At 47.3% G+C, this 16,568-nt stretch overlaps 1 protein-coding gene across 1 annotated transcript in view; it reads right to left on the minus strand.

The window, feature by feature from the left end:
• Window positions 1-16,568, minus strand: part of LOC309668900 (mitogen-activated protein kinase kinase kinase 3-like) — an 82,445-nt gene that overhangs the window by 3,365 nt on the left and 62,512 nt on the right. The window contains exons 8-16 of the mRNA XM_082479441.1: window positions 14,090-14,223; window positions 11,280-11,353; window positions 9,165-9,232; window positions 7,141-7,233; window positions 5,934-6,128; window positions 4,904-5,052; window positions 4,187-4,318; window positions 1,320-1,449; window positions 544-721 (exon numbers count right to left, since the gene is read on the minus strand). Coding sequence (XP_082335567.1) covers window positions 544-721; window positions 1,320-1,449; window positions 4,187-4,318; window positions 4,904-5,052; window positions 5,934-6,128; window positions 7,141-7,233; window positions 9,165-9,232; window positions 11,280-11,353; window positions 14,090-14,223 — 1,153 coding nt within the window. The remainder of the gene's footprint in view (window positions 1-543; window positions 722-1,319; window positions 1,450-4,186; window positions 4,319-4,903; window positions 5,053-5,933; window positions 6,129-7,140; window positions 7,234-9,164; window positions 9,233-11,279; window positions 11,354-14,089; window positions 14,224-16,568) is intronic.

Genomic DNA, 16,568 nt, shown 5'->3' on the forward strand with positions numbered 1-16,568 from the left:
TATCAGGAGGATCAGTAGCATTATTCCAACTCTTTTAGGCTCCAGCTGACATCTGTGGATCTCCACAGACCGAAACATTCACAAGCAGCCAATTATTTTAGTTATCTTTGTGCCTGAGCCACACGCAAACACCCAGCAGCAGTTTTTGAGGGGCTGCACAAGATCCTCCTGAGCCTCCGAGCTGGGTTTAGCTGACCTAAAAATCAGGGGCACCAAAACTTAACAGCTCTTTTAGTACTTTGTTATCAACCTGCTTTCCAGAACTAAAGAGCAGCTATGGGGTCAATCTGTGCATGGCCCTCAGACATCATAAAAGCTTCCAAAAGCGAGTTGTGATTTTGAGTGCTCCTGTTTTGGGACGTTCAGCTACAACATGGTCCCTGTGGATACCTGCACAGTTGATCCTAACATTTAGCTCCCACTTCCATCGTTTGCACTGCTCCATCTTCCAACTACTAGCTGTACCTGTTGCTCCCATTCCAAATTTCTAAAGGGATCGTTTGTTTAAGCGGCAGTGGTGGGGGTTTCTACTGTATTCCTTACCACACGTCAGCTTTCCTTCCATAGCCTTCTCCACTGATAACCTCTGGGCTCATCCAGTATGGTGTTCCCGTGACAGATTTAATCCCAGTCCCAGACATGCAGATGGTCTGGATGCGTTTGCTGGCCCCAAAATCTCCAAGTTTCACATTTCCAGCAGAGTCTCTCAAAATATTGGCACCTAGGGGTGAAAAGCAAAACCAAAAACCTCTAAGAGATGAAGCAGAAACCTTGAAGTGGCCACAGCAAGAAGAGTAGGAAAGGCAAAGAGCTGGACATGAGAGCTTTGGTGGGGATGGACTGAGCATAACGCAAATCCCCCATCTCCTAAGGCAGCTGCTCTCCAAGAGGGTTGACTCCCATCAGCTCTCCTGGGTAGTCTCACTCAGCAGGTTTCCCAAAAGTGAGCAGGGAATGGGAGGCGACGGATCATCCTCCCCACGTGCAGACAGCAGAAGAGAAGCCTCGGATCCCTCTGACCACCAGGACCTCTCAGTTCATGGGTGTGTTCCACCAGGTTTCTAGATGTGTAAGGGCAGTTAACAATAATCCCTCTCAAGAGTACTTAATCCGGGCTTCCCAAGCAGGAAGACAGCACAAGATTTTGGTTTCAGCTGCTTGTTCAAGATTCTCGTGGTTCAAGTTGGTGAAGGCCAGGGGCAAAAATACTTAATACCAGATCCCAGCATTATTTTTTGCACAAGAATTTATACTGGGGTGGGGAGAGGTTGGGTTGAATGAATCCAAGCAAGCAAGAAGCCTCTCTATTATCTGCTCACCTTTAATGTCCCTGTGAACAATCATATTGCTGTGTAAGTAGAAGACTCCCTGCAGGATCTGCCTGGTGTACTTCCGTGTGACGTTCTCGGTCAGAGCACCGTAAGCTTTTAGCTGGTCTTTTATTGAGCCCTGTTGCAAAGAAACAACACGCACCAACTGTAAGGACCAGAAGAACCAGGTGCATCACGTCACAGTGACTTTTTAAACTTTCCTGACTGCTCTACCTCCCAGCTTAAAAAAGCCACTCTGCTGTAGAAACAGCAAGAAAAAAAATTCACTAAGTGCTGAATGGAGCAAAGGCTTGTCCTCAACGTCCCAGATCCGGGTGGAGAAAAAGGTACCGTCTCTGGTGTGTATCAGTGCCACCTTCTGCCAACACCACAGATCTTTTTCCCCCTCTAGTGGCTGCACATCACCAATAGCTCACAGAGAAGAACTAAACTGATAAGGAGTTACAACTGAAGTGAGAGGATCAACTGGACTAGTTCTTCAGGGCCAAGCTGATGAGTCAGTCTTCTGTGAAGCCTCCCCGTCTCCTCAGCTTGTCACAGCAAGGACTATCCACTGCCATGAAGCGGGCAGACTCATCAGAGAGATGATCAGCCCTACACGGGACTGCTTCAACAAGACCACCCAGGGTAGACAATTTGCCTTGAGTTTCTGACCCAGTCATGCAGCTCCTACTGGTTTGATTTTATTGATTGAAGAGGGAAGGAAGCATGGGTGCAGACATCTACCATCTGCAAGGCGTTGACCCCCTTGGGTTTAGCTGTATTTTTTGTCCACTTGGAAATGGATGTCCCTGACTATGCTGGAGCTGGGTTTTCGCAGGGATGAACCAGAAGCAGATTTGGGATTCAACTAGAGAGGTCGCACCCAGATCTACCTAGAGCATCCAGGTTGGCTGAAGAGCAGAAGAGGACACTCATCCTGTTTCTGACTGCCCTGCAGCTCTGGGGTTGATCCAACATTGCCATAGGGCTTCTGTTCTGGGAACAGTGAGTTGCTGTGCTCCAAGTCAGTCACTCAAATGGTTTCAGCTTTTCCACATCCACCCTCCTTTGCTCTTGCTCTGGCCAGCTACTGTTTTGGCCTTCTTTTAAAGATGGTGGTGATCCTGTGGCTAGGCCTCAGTTCTCCCTTCCACAGTGCTGCCGAAGTAACCTGAGGTGCTCTGAAATTACACCCTCATACAATTTGTATGCAGGGTATGTCCCTTCACCCACGACCCGAAAAAGCTTTCTCATCCTGGCCTCCCTCACCCTGATGGGGAGATATCAAACAAGACAGGGAAACAGGGTCTTTGAGGCCTGTGGTCAAATAGACCATTTCGTTTTCCAAGCATAAATTTAAAAAAATAGTTTATGGGCAGGGCAGGACAGAAAATACACAGTCAGCTATTTAACAGCGGCAGTCATAAGAATGCCAGGCTAACGGTGCACCCAAAGTTGGCTCCGTGAAGAATTTGCCAAGCTGGCTGTGTCAAATGAGAAGCTTGGCCAGACCTAGCATTGCAGGGCTGCTGTCCTGCAAGCTTTGGGAACTCAATCGCTTCCACCAGCCTTGGAAACAAAAGCCCTGAGCTGCTTTTATGAAATGAGCCGTTGTTGCAGTATGAAAGTCAATCTGTATTTGGTCAGAGCTCTGGTTTATCATTAAAAAAACAAACATTCAACTTCCAGCCCTGCTGGACACTGCCCCAGCATCAAATGTTGGTTTCCTGGCTGCTAACAAACATCGGCACGTTGAAGAATAAGTGGCAAGAGGATTAGTAAAACTCTCGGGGTTTATTCCTCTGGGTCCATGCCTCATGGTATGGTCTGGAAGTGAGATGCCTGCTGACGAGGAAAGAGGGAAGACAGGGCTTGGAAGGGACTCAAACGTGTGGAAGTCCACCTGATTACTCACGTGCAAGATGCGTTAAGAGAGCTTCTAGCACGTTTACTAATGACCAAAATTATTTGCAACCAGATGACTTAATAGTCCCTTCTGACCTTAAAAATCTCTGTATAAACAAGGGTTTATTCTCCCACACTCTGGGGAATGAATCCAGCTGGACAGGCAGGACTTAGGAGAACAGATCCTCTGGCAATGTAAATAGTGTTATGCTGGTTTATACCAACTGATGACTTTGTCTAGATGGCTGACATAACTCACATGCTCACAAATGGAGAAAGATGTTCAAGTAATCTGCATACATTCTCCAGCCCCTGCTTAGACTCCCTCAAAGCTTCCTGATCTTCTTTTTCCCCAGGTGGAAATCATCCTATCCCTATATCATCATTCCCGGGGTGGGATCATCCTGTATCAGCAAAGTAAAAAATTGAAGCCCCTTCTGCATGAGAAGATAATGCTACCAATGAAAAGTTCTGTCCTGAACAGGAGAAGACTTACAAGTGAGTAACACTGGTTTTAATACACACGTGCTGAAAACCATAAATAATTGGTGACAGCTGTGGGTGGACAGTTGTACTATTAGCTTTTCCTGCAGGGATTTGCAATAAATACTTAAGGATGGGCTCAGGCCACAGTGTTTGGAGCCAGATCTGGATCATGTTCCACATTCACCAAGTTCAGATTCCAGACTAGGAACACACCCTGCTCCAGGATTCAAACCTAAAACCCGCCTTCAAGGCTCTTGATTTCACCCATTGCATGTTGAGGAGCTTCACCGTGACATCTGACTCGCAACCTAAGCTTTCCCAAGCCATACAGATGCTGAGAGCCATTGTTTTGGTTTGGCTCGTCAGATATAGAGCAGCTCAACTCTAGAGTTTAACTCCAGATCCAAATTTCACCAAACTCCAGGGCAGTCTAAATCTGTTCTCTATCGCTCAGGACAATCTTTAGCAGGAACCACACTTACCCCTGGCATGTATTCAACAAAGATAGACAGTTTCTTCTCCTCAGGATCCCGCAAGCACCCATAGTACTGCACTATCCTGTCATGACGGAGGGTCTTCAACAGCTGAATCTCACATTCTAAGGCATTCACCTCCTGCAACAAAACAGACATGCTTCATGAGGAAATGAAATGATTACTTTGGGAATATTATCCAAATATTGCTTGATGCTGAGTGCTCTTTTCATAGCACCTGTGAAGCTGCCCACAAGGACATCAGGCTCAGAAGTGAGGAGCACTGCCCTAAGAAAAAGGTAAGGAGAAAGACGGATGGGATACACAAGGGCTGGGCTTTGAGACACGTTTACTTATTTACTTGTGCTCAAGGAGTTTTTCCGAAAGGTGTGAATGAAGACACCAGCAAAGCTAGTGCAGCACCCAGGGTGGGAAGAAGGTGAATGGTGCAAGAAGGCTGAAACTAAGGACAAGCAGACAGACCTTCAAGCTTACCTGAGACAGAGCGGGCCAACATGACCAAGGAACTGGGAGGTAGAGAGGTCACCAGAGCATGCTGACTGGTGCCACAAGCCACTGGGGACCACTCCGAAGAAGGCAAACAACAGACTGTCTCCACATGCTGCCTTCCATCAGGGACACTGACCTATCTGCCACCTCTACCCTCAGCCTCCAGCCCACAATCCCCCAACATGCTGTGGAACGTAGTCCTGCCCTCATACTCACTTTACTCGTCTCTTGACTGTCGGGGTCAAAAGGCACCTGCTTCACTGACAGCTCCCGGCCAGTGTCAGCATCATAGCAGAGGTAAACTTCCCCAAAAGCTCCTCTTCCGAGCAGCTTCCCCAGCCTCCAGTTCACAGGTGCCTGTAGGGCTACAGGAAAAAGGAGAAGGTTAAGAGAAGAGCACAGCAGGGAGACTTCAGCATCAGGGTCCATCTAACCCTACGGAGTGCAAATCAGGCTTGCAAATGAGCTCACCAGGGCAGGCAGTGAGGTACCCTCTCCCAGGGGCACCACGACAAACCAGTTTTAATTGCACTAGTGCTACTGGTTTGAGGGGGGAATGTCTCCCAGTCTGCATTAGTATGAAGCAGAAACAAGTCCCGGAAAAATCACATTTCTTTAAGAGTCCTTCCTCTAAAAACAGCTTGCTTAGCCAATGTTGGGCTTCCTCTCCTCTGCTAAAGGAGTGGTTAGCAGGTTACAGCAGGGCTGAGCAGCAACACAGGTAGGGACCAGCAAAGATTTTTATCTCACTGGTCATTCCTACATTGTTATCCATCACTGAACAGGCCCAGAATGCACCAATCTCTATAGTACAGGCAGTCTTGCAATACCAGAGCAGCCTGTAACACCATCTTTGGGTGCTCAGGTGATAGTAACGTAAGCCAAGGAACAGAGCCTCTGGATGGATTTGCTCCCACATCCCAAGTCTCCTGGAAGCTTCTGCTGTGCGAGCACATTGACAGCCCAACACACAAACAATTGCCTGCAATCCAGCAAGTGACGAACACCAGTTGACCCCATACACACACTCAATCCAGGCCAAGGTAAGAGACAGTGTGTTGTATTAAATCTTCCTCACTGAGACATAAGCTGGCACAGTGTGCCTCGTGTTGGGGATGGAATCAGGGTGCATTCACACAAGGTTAGCTTAGCTGATGCCCGTTTACTCAGCAGGTCACGATAACAATTTTTTGTTGAGACCCGGATGTACTGAGACTTCAGTCACCAGCGGCTTTGATTCACTTACAGTTCCGAGCTTTCGTAGGGGAGGTGCTGAAGACCTGCAGACTTTTTTCACACTTGTTCCACCATTTGGGCCTGTACTCGTCGTACTGCAAGGTGCTGAGCTTGCTGTCCCCATTAAAGCTCTTGGTTCGGCTAGAAGGGACAAGCTGAAACAGGTTCTCCTGTGGGAAGTAACTCCTGGGGAAAGTCCTCCGGCCTGTAGGAGAAACAGGGAAGAGTTACAGCAAGAATGCACAGACCAGCATGGATCTACCTATCACCACCGTCTCACATTGCTGCCCAGATCCAGCAATGCATCTCAAATTAAACAAAACAAGTTTAATAAAACTGAAGCAAAGCCTCGTGAACATTTTTAATTCAATTTAAGAGTTGTTAACAGCAGGCATTACACCTAATGTAGAATGTTTCCACAGGGGTTTGCAACAATTTAATTACATTAAGGTTTTTGTTGGTTGTTAATCACAGTTAAACTCTGAACAGGCTGGGATTTACATCACAAATTATCGCTGGCATCCCCTAAGACCACAATACAAATGACCACACAAGCAGTGCCAGTTCTCACGATAACTGCTTGCATAAGTGTGGTGTCAGCAAGAGATGGAGTTCATTCTGGAAGGCTCAATATGCTGTCTGCATGTCCTCAGCACTATTTTTTTTTTCCCCAAGAGAATTTGATTCTTACTCAGTTTTGCCTCCCACCACTTGCAGTCTCCTACAGCGCAAGAAGGATCAGCAACAAGGTGATGGAGTGGTCCCCAAAGCTTGAAGCTCACTAGCTTAAAACAGAGACGTGAACAGATGCTGCTACCCTGAAATTGCTAGGGGATTTCGTACAGCTTTGCGAGAAACCCACTGCAAAGGTCACAAACCAGCATCATCAAAAGCAAGCAATTTAGAGAAATAGAAAAGTTGATACTGCCAGGGATGAGAATTCTACCCATCCGTGTAGCTAAGTTAAAACACTAGGTATAAGCAGAGGAGGTGCTGAGCACTGACATGCTGTAGATGCTCAGCACTTCCTAAGAGCAGATCTGCAAGGTCTCACAGAGGATGCTCTTCATAATATGCAAGTGAATCCCCAATTACTTGTTTCTTCTCCTTTTATTAGAAAAGCCTCCTTCCCAAGTCTTCCAGTCCTAGGCACTGTCACAAGCCCCCAAGATCTTGGATCAAGCACCTCCCTCCCTGACCCTCCATCACTTTCTCACCGTCACTGTAGTCCTTCCGACTTTGAGAGAGGTGGTACTGCCTCGGGAAGGTCCCACCTTTCCCAAACCTCTCGCAGAATGGGATGTCGAAATCTGACAGGAGGGAAGAAGAGAGGCGTTTCTGAGATCAGCTCAGTATCAAATGCCCCGAGCATTTCTTCTGGCCTTCATGCTGAATCACAGGCAAGAACGAGGTAACCAACTGTTCATTTACATGACCAGACATTCCCCAAGGCTCACCCTGAAATCTATCCGCAGTCACACACTCCTTAGTGGAAAATAAGGGTTATAGACACTGGTCTTAGTCTGCCCCTAAAGCGAACAGAGGTTTAACCACTGACTTTATGGATCCTGGTCCACACTGTTCAAATACAAGGCAAGGGATTAACATCAACCATGCCCGATTTCCAAAACAGAGCACTAAGCATCTTATTTGCACATGGAAAATGCAAAAACTTGCATGGAAACAGAACTGCCAGGCAGGGTCAGGCCCAGATCCATCTACTCCAAAACCTCCGCTCTGATATCAGCTATTTCCAGGGAAATGCAAAAATCCAGCATTTGGCTAACACCGGACAATCTCTCCCCTTTTTCTTCTCAGATGTGACACCCGACCTCTGAAAGCCAGACACCAATTTATACTCTCAGAGCTCCAAACTTTTATATTTACTTAGATTAAATGCTAGAAAGATAGACTTAGAATATACAGAAGGGATAAAAGACCATCAGAATTTAGATTAGATGTGAGATTATGAGAGATGAATGGACATGTGAGATACAGACATACTTTTTTAATTAAAAAAAAACACAGCACAGGAAGCCATTGCTGGTAGCACTGAATAACTTGAGATTAAAATATCTGTCGTTCCCCCCCCCCCCCCCCCCCAATCTTTCACCTCCTGTTTTTCCTCCATCTAACTCTAATGACACGGTCCATTCTGATTGTTTGTTTGTCTTAGCCTGGGGCCAGCAGCCGCTCCTTGGAGACCATTCCTGGCCTCAGCCGTGCTTCAGCATGATTTCCCCATTACAGCAGCACGCAAGAGGAGTGCATAATGGCTGAAATATGGTCAGCAAAAAAAGCAACAGGGACAGGTCAAGAGGTTCTCAGCAAGCCACGTGTAAGCGACGATGCCGAGTGGTGTCAAAGCAAAATACCTCCCCTACCACTGGGGAGGTATTAAAACCTTCAGCAACGTGGACTGACTGCAGCTTCATCTCCACGGTTCAATCTAGAAATCCTGCCTCAGGCCAGAAACGAGTTACCATGCCACAGGCTGACTGCCATTTGTTCATTTTTAATAGTGAAAGTCATTACAATATTACAGAGTTTCCATGACTTAACCAGCTGGATGTTTATAAGTGATTAAGCAGTAACCTATGATCCTTGCAAGTTACCAATACACTTTCTCCAACAGCACTTGCAGTATTACAGATTATTATTAATGCAAGTGGAAGAGGGGTCCCTCAGAGTTTGGGACTTGGGTTTGGCTATGTGCAACTCACAGAAACTAATAGAAAGAAAAGGCGATGCCACAAGGCTGTTTCCACCTTTCTCAGCGCCTTACAGTTGTCTCCAAATGCAAGAGCAACACCACCCTCAGCACCTTCTTCCAACACAGAGCTCACCATATCTGATCTTTCAACAGCTTTACTTGCTTTCATCCACTTACTTCAGGGCCCTACGCTACCCAGTTTGGACTGTTGCTGCTGTAAACTGATTCCCAAACCAGGCCCAAAGGTTCTTCAGTGCTACCACTACTGCTGCAGAGCCAAGAAGGGTTAACAGTGACAAGAGCAGCCCTGCCTGCGTTTGATGCTCTGGGTCTTTTGATTTTAGAGAACATACATGTTTGATAATTGCAGGGTCATTTCTGAAGTGTAACCTAAGCAATGGAGCTGGTTTGCTTGATTGTTTTTAATTACTTTTCATGCAGTGCCATCTCTCTAAAAGCCTTTATCCAGTCTCTTTACTAGGTGCTTTTCATACTTTTAAGCAAATACAAACCTCCAAGAGTGCTTACCCATGCAATCAAGACTGTCTTTGGGATGGCTCTTCCTTCCAGGAACAGGGGTTTGGGTAAAGGGAGGGCTGCAAAGGGATAAAAAAAAAAAAAAACAAAAAACAAAAAACAAAACACACTTTATAGTATCAGAAAGGCTGTGGAATGAATTAGTAAGTGATTACACGCAGAAAGAACAGGCTATACCACAAGATGCACTGATCACTGATCAGCCCAGTCTACGCAACTGAGCTCCCATCCTCAACTTGCACAAGAACAAAGACTTTTTTTCGCTGGATTACAGCTTCTTCCTGTGACAAACAAAAGAGATGCTGCAGAAAACACCATCACCGGGCTGAAACGAAGCAGCCAAAGACCATAACACCTATGGCACAAGATGGCACAGAAGGAAGGCTGCAGATTTCTCCTCCCTCAACATCAAGTCTTCAACCATGCAACTCTGCTTTCTGTAAACGTTGCTTTGCTGTTGCAGATGTACACACTGAAGTCCTTCAGTCACACTTGAGTCATTCAGGTCTCCCGTTCTCTGCAACATCATCCCCCACCTTCCTCACACAGGAGGGTCCATACCACCACCGGGCACACACACCATCCCAGGAGACCAGGAGGGAGAGCACGAGCTTGGTGCGTCAAGGCTCAGGGTCTTTAAACTACATCGAGAGGATGATAAAGCACTGCAAGTGGATCTCAGCGATCCTATTGTCACCCCTGTCTCTTTAAGGGCCAACACAGTGATCTGAACAGGTTGCTTTTCCATTGTCCCTTTTAACAAAACGGGCATAGTAGTAGAAAACTGCTTTGTAAAGTGCTCTGAAATCTACTTATGTCAAAGCTGATCATGACAGGTTTGCTATGGTGAAGAGGAATTTGTCATGTTATTTCTTAGCATCAGACCAGTCACTGTGCCCAGTGACTAGCTCTGCCCTCTTGAGGCTAATGCCATCTCCAGCAATTGGTTGCAAGGGCTCAGCTGTGGCTTTACAGGAATAGTCATACTTACTCCTCTTTCTGCCTTTGAAGAATATAGCCCTCCACGTGCCTTTTCCAGCTTCTAGACCCCATGACTGAACACAGCTGCCCGCTCCTTTGTATGTGAAATCAAGCCATATTACCCTCTCACAAACATGCTTAACACTCTTCTCTTGGTTCACAATAAAGCGTTACAGCCAGGCTGCACTCTTTTCTGTTGTTCTTCCTAGCAAAATCTACACAAAAGTAAAGCTGGGGCACAGAGGCTGGGAGCACAAAGAATCCAGCTTCGATACAGCCATAACAATGAAAAAATACATCACAGGAAATTATTGAAAGCCACAAAAAGGAAATGGACCTTGACTCTGAGACAGACCCAAAATGCGCAGAGCTGTAAACCCAAAGCACGCTGCACAATCAAATCAACACAACACAGACCTGGTGGAACACAGCCTTACACTGTACAGCAAAAGCAATGGGGGAAAAGAAAAATTTTTGATGCAGATGTTAAAAAAAAAATATATACTGCTTCCCAAAAGGACACTGTGTCTTACCCACAGCACACTGTGCACAGCAGCAGACATACAGTTGCTGTGCACGTGTGAGCGTGGACCAACCAGCCGCACCGACTATTGAGCTGCAGCCCGTGTTAGTACAACATGTCCTAGTTGCTTCCTGCTGAGAAGCTAAACTTAGTTGTTGCTCATCTGGTGTCCTCAGCACCTTGACTGACACGTCTGTGGCTGCTGGCAGCGCACAGGGGTTGCCGAATTCATGAGCGGTCAACGGAGAGCAGACAGCATGCACCAAGAGGCTAACGGAGTATTGACCCGGTGACTGCAGAAAGCCAGAGGGTAGGAGAGGGATCTGGTTGAAGCAGAAAACCTGTGCACACAAAGCCAGGCTGTCTGCAGAATCCCCAGCTCTTTTGTCCAGCTCAGATTACTGCAACTCAAATCATACCATCGCACACATGTCTGTGATAGGATCTGCTTTTCAGAATTAAAGATAAATTTGTTTTGCTTACATGCATCCTCATACCAAAAGGAACCTCAACCTCAGGGAATGCCACTGACCCTGCTCCTCCCTTGCTATGGAGCAGAGGCTGCATTTCAGCTTGTGAACATGGTGACATGCACAACTCACCTGTCCACAGATCTGTCCAGCGACTGGCAGCTCCCAGACAGTGACTCATCGGGGCTGATGAAAGCTTCAAGCATCTGACAGTGAAAGAAAAAGGAAAACACTAAAACCATGCACTGTAGCTCTTCAGGCTACAGTACTAACAGACCTCTACAGGGTCAACAAAGCTTGACCAAAGCTGGCTGATTTACACCAGCTGATGTCAGTCCCAGTAGAGATGAGATCCAATCTAACAAAAGTCTTCCTCCCAGTGGAAATCCATTTATGATGCCTTCTCTGGATTAATGTTCTTTTCAATTGCTTTTTGCTAGTAGGGAAACCGAGGCAAAGAAATTAGCACCCTGATGTTCAAACCATGCTGAGAAGTCAATGCGGTTCAAAGTGCTCAAAGTATTTGTGAACAAAAACCCTAATAATAATAAAAAAATAGATCAGGACACAAATGACATGCCCAAGGCCGAGTGGATATTGTGCACCACAGCCAGGATTGCAGCCCTGGACTCCTGACTTCCCCAAGCTGGCCCGCCACACGAGACCAGCCTTCCTCTCCAGTGATAAGCGAAGCATCATCAGTGCTTTTGGCGGGAGGAACTGGCTTGGCTCTCACTAGCTCAGTGAGTCAAAAGCTGCATTTGTGTTGCTTCCTGGATGAGACATTGTACTGGACGGGGTTATTTATAGCCAGTTAGTAACAATAGAGGTTTTGTATTGAGTGGCAAATCTAGGGGCTATGTGCACTATGTGGAGCAGAGCCTGCTCAGGGCCATGCCGTGCTGTGGCAGTGTGATGCTTCTTCCTGTCTGCAAGCCTATCATGGTCACTTGCTAACCCCTACCCCACAGCCAGCCCCAAGCTCAGCTCCTTCCCAGGAAAGCTAAGCAACAAGGGTTAAACACCATGTGGAGTCACCCTTTGCTGGCTCCCAGACCCACATTGCTCCTCCTCCCTCATGTACGGGAACAGCCTCCCTTTCCACATGCTGTTCCTGCGTTAGACCTCCTCAACTGGTCGTCATAGCAGCTCACATTGTTTTGGCAGGACAGTCCCAAATTGAAAGTGCCATTTTTCTCTGCTTCCCAGTTTTTACCCCAAAGCCTCATCCTTCAAAATGCACTACCTGAAGAGGAGCAACAACCCTGCTAGACCCCACTCTCCACCTCTGCCAGCCATACCAGGTCTCTCCCAGCAGTTCAAATAATAACACTGAAACGGACTCATTTCTCGAAAGCATAGAATTGGGAATCCAAGCAGGCTCCATACTCAACCTCTGCTCATCTGCCAAGCTGGTCCCAAGGCAAAGACTGCAGTTACATCACAGGCTTGCACAGGAACATCCCCCAAAAGGCAGCAAGCACCAGCTTGCAAGTGGTTTTCCATGAGGCATATGCAGAAGCTGCAGCACAAGGACATTCTGACGGCAAAGCCCATATAGGGACAAGCATGGCTGCTCAATCCCCAAATCCCCTTTTTCCTGCATTTAACTCACCAGAGAAGGGCAGCAGGCCACCCACAGCGTGATGCTGGAGAAAAGCGAGGAGAACATCTGGGAACCTTCATCAGAAACAGGCTCAGAGCTCAGCTAGCGCTAACGGAGCTCCATTAACAGCCAGTAGGGTTGCGCTGATTTGCACCCAAGAGGGAGTTCATGCAGACCCTCCCCCTGCACGCACACACAATTTGTCTTAATCCTACCAAACGTGTTTGGAAGGCATGTGAAAACAATAGAAAGCCAACTTTTGGCTGCAAGAAGCACAAGATACATCTGCACTCTGACGCTGCCAAGACTCACCCGGAGTGACTTCTTATTTTATTAATGGCTGTATAATAAACTGTTGAAAACACAACTTTGCCATAGAAACACTGGCACAGCCTGCACACAAAAGCAGAGCTAGTGGGTGCTGTTTGAGTGTAGGAAATGCTCATCTCCCTAGGCTAGATCCTTAGGGGCCATCTCAGCAGCCTGCTGGAGGGAGTTTAGTGCCTTCCACACGTCCCTCCATGTCCCTCCTGCACAGCCAGCCCTCCTGCAAATTGCAGATCCTGGTCCTGCCCCTCTAAGAGCTTTGCAAAAATGAATTGTGTGCCCAGTTAGCCCAGCTGATTTCACAGAACCTATACTAAGCTCTTCAGAGCTATAGCTTGAGTAGAGATAGAAATGGAGAGGGAGGTGTAAGCTCTTCCTGCTCTGGTCCCTTGACACTCTAGTTTCCCCCATCGTGGGTACCAAATTGACTGGAGGAAGAGGTACTGCTCATCACTGTGCTGAAGAACTAGCTGCTCTTTTATTACTGAAGAATCAGAATATACAAACTCCATAGTAAGAGAGGGGAAAAAAAAATATGAGGGAAGGACACAGAGAGAGGCTGCAGGGAGAGCCAAAAACTGTAGCCGGAGCTCAGGCAGAAACAGCACCTGGGAAGCGGCAAGAGTTGCTGACATCCTCCGGCTGTTGCAATCACAGGCAATCGGTTGCTTGTCACACTCCCTCGTGGTCCCCGGGATCCGGGGAGGCTGCAGCCATGAGGGCCTGGCAGCTGGTGTGCATGTGTGTGCCAGATCTACGCTTCTCCAGAGCTACCTGAGGTGCCTGAGCACATTGCCATCACCACTGCAGCTGGCTTTTAGGGTTCCTGGAAATCAGGCCTGCTGTTTCTTGAGCATGTCAAGCCCAGGGGCACCCATTCCTGGAAAAAGCTGGCCTGAGCCCCACGTGCAGGGCCCACTGGGGATTTAACAGTGGGAATAGCACTCGCAGCACTTCCCTCATGCCTGAAGCTGCCCTGGTTTAACCCCCGTGCCCCAGCCCCACTTACGTTCTGATCCATGGTTTCGGGGATGAACTCGCCCTCGCTGTTGATGCTGGTATAGGATCCCTGGCGAGCAATCTGCTGCTGCTCTTCAGGAACACTCCCTGGGGGCGGAGAGCTCCGGCCAGTGTGCAGAGAGCCTAAGACATGGGAAAGGCACAGGTCAAGGAGAGGACTTGCCACATCCAAGTCCTTCCAGAGACACTGTTCCAGGGATCACAGACCTCCTGGAGACGCTGCTGGGTTTGAACCTGTGTGGAAGGGAATGGAGCTAGAGATGCAGTATTGTTTATGGACATCCTACAAAGCTTTTGCAACAGGGCCACACAACATCTAGCAGACTTGGCCTTCAACCTACCCTGGATCTGAAGAGCTACGCACTGTATCCAGGTGCTCTGTCGATGCCAGAAAGGGAGCTCCAGAGTTGTATTGTCATACAAAAAGTCAATCTCAAAGCAAAACACAAACTCCAAACCCACTTCCCCTCTTTGACCTCTGGGCATTTCCTCCCCAGATCACATCACTGCCTTGTTCAGCAATGTGGGAAACAGCCCGGGTAAACTCATTGCAACATCACCTAAACAAGTCTTCTATGGAAAACCACTTACACTCAAATACCCCTCTTCTCTCCCCCTTCCCTATATGAAAGTAAAGAGGAAGGAAAACCAGCCCTTAAATCCAAGAATCACGGGGAGGGGAACGACCTACCGGATCAGCTCATCCCACCTCCTGCCAAGGGAGGGCACACAGCCCCCTGTCTGTAGCCCCAGAGGCTCCACGCCTGCAGCTGGCACAGCCTCCGTACCAGGCAGAGCCACCTGGAAACCTCTGGGGCTTTGCACTGCGTTACGGGCACACAGAACAAGGCTTTTGCAGGCACCCCACAAGACCTGTTTAGCAAAGGGGGTTTATTTTGCACCTGGGAGAGAACCCCACAGCTTCCTTACATCAACATCCCATTCCTCTCCCTTATTCCCGCAAATTTACCCTAATTAATTCCTTGTGCCTTTTCAGGATATAGAGAGCATTGCCCTCATTTAGCCCAGATGCACAAGCTTGGCTGTGCTTGTCTTTCTGCAGTCCCTCCCCTCCATCCCTGGGCTGTCATCACTTCATGGCAAGGAATTGCTGACGGAGGTCCGTGCTGCCCTGTGCTGGAGCTTTAACCAGCCATTATTGTGCAATGTGAGCCTTCACACAACACAACAACTTGTTTTTAAGCAGACTTCTAAAAAGCACACATCCTTTAAGAGTTAAGAAAGCACATGGAAATGTGTTTCCTTACACTTCATATCCATTTCTGTGGCACTTTTGCCAACTCTTTGGTTCATTACTACCATTTGGTAACAACATGCCCAGGCTAAGCACAATATTGCAAGAGAGAGATACTGGGAAGGGGCCTATTCCATCATGAAAATTCAACACTGATCAATCAACACAACGCTTCTGCCTCTTCTGCTGCTATTCTGCATCACAGTTGCTTTGCCAGATTCATCTCTGGCATAAATCCATCAACGTGATCAACACTACAAATCCAAGTTCCCACCTTTCACTTCAGCTGATACACATCAGGAGCTGCTAAGTTAACAGTGTCACACCAGCATTAAAGATCTCTAAATCAGGCTTGCTGGATTTATACCAAATACATAGATCTCTGTCCCACAGTACGTCTCCCTTCAGACTCCTTGCTTGGATTGTAAAAATAAAAGTCATATGGCTTTGACTTATGTTTGTGGTTTTTTTTTTTTTTCTTCTTCCTATTTTCTCCTTCACAGATTTCCTGCAGGATAAGAACACAGCAAAAAAAAGCCCAACTGAAGTAACGCCAAGATCAAGGGGAGAGAATCTCTCGAGTGCTGCGGCGCTCATAATGAACTGGCTTTCCACCAGCCCTAAAAACAAAACCAGTTGGGAAGTACAGCATCCTCTCTTTGAAGATAAATAAACAAACGTTTAACCATTTAACAGTTCTGGCACCCTGCATAAATCACTGCGTTATCATCCCCTTGTTTGCTTAGCAGATGTCAATCCAGAATGCTGCATAAAGAGATTAGGGTGGCTCTTGCTCCAAAAAGCTGCTAGAGAATTTGGCATGGTATAACCGCTGTATCTTAGCTGTGTTGAGCATTTTTGTTACTGCTACGATGAGGTGTGGGTCTGCCCGTGCAGTACTGGGATCTTTCGCTGCAACAACCCACCCACTGCCTAGGAAGTCTTCGACTCCGATTTTACGAAGAGCTGTACATGCCCTATTTGATTTTGAACCCAGGGAGTTAAATGAGATTTATCACAAGTGTAAAGACTTTGCATGATCTCACGTTAAGCCTTTGCCTGTAACAACTACTCCCAGTCATCAGGTCAGTTGTGTTTGACCTTGCAGAGCCACATTTCCTGCCAAAAACTGTAAAAGGGGATAAGACTAGCCATTTCCCAGCAGGCAAGGAAGTTAAACAAAACTCTCAGGCTTTTGCACGCCTGGAAACTG

Source organism: Vanellus vanellus, assembly GCF_965231255.1.
Source record: "Vanellus vanellus genome assembly, chromosome: 2".
Lineage (NCBI taxonomy): Eukaryota > Metazoa > Chordata > Aves > Charadriiformes > Charadriidae > Vanellus > Vanellus vanellus.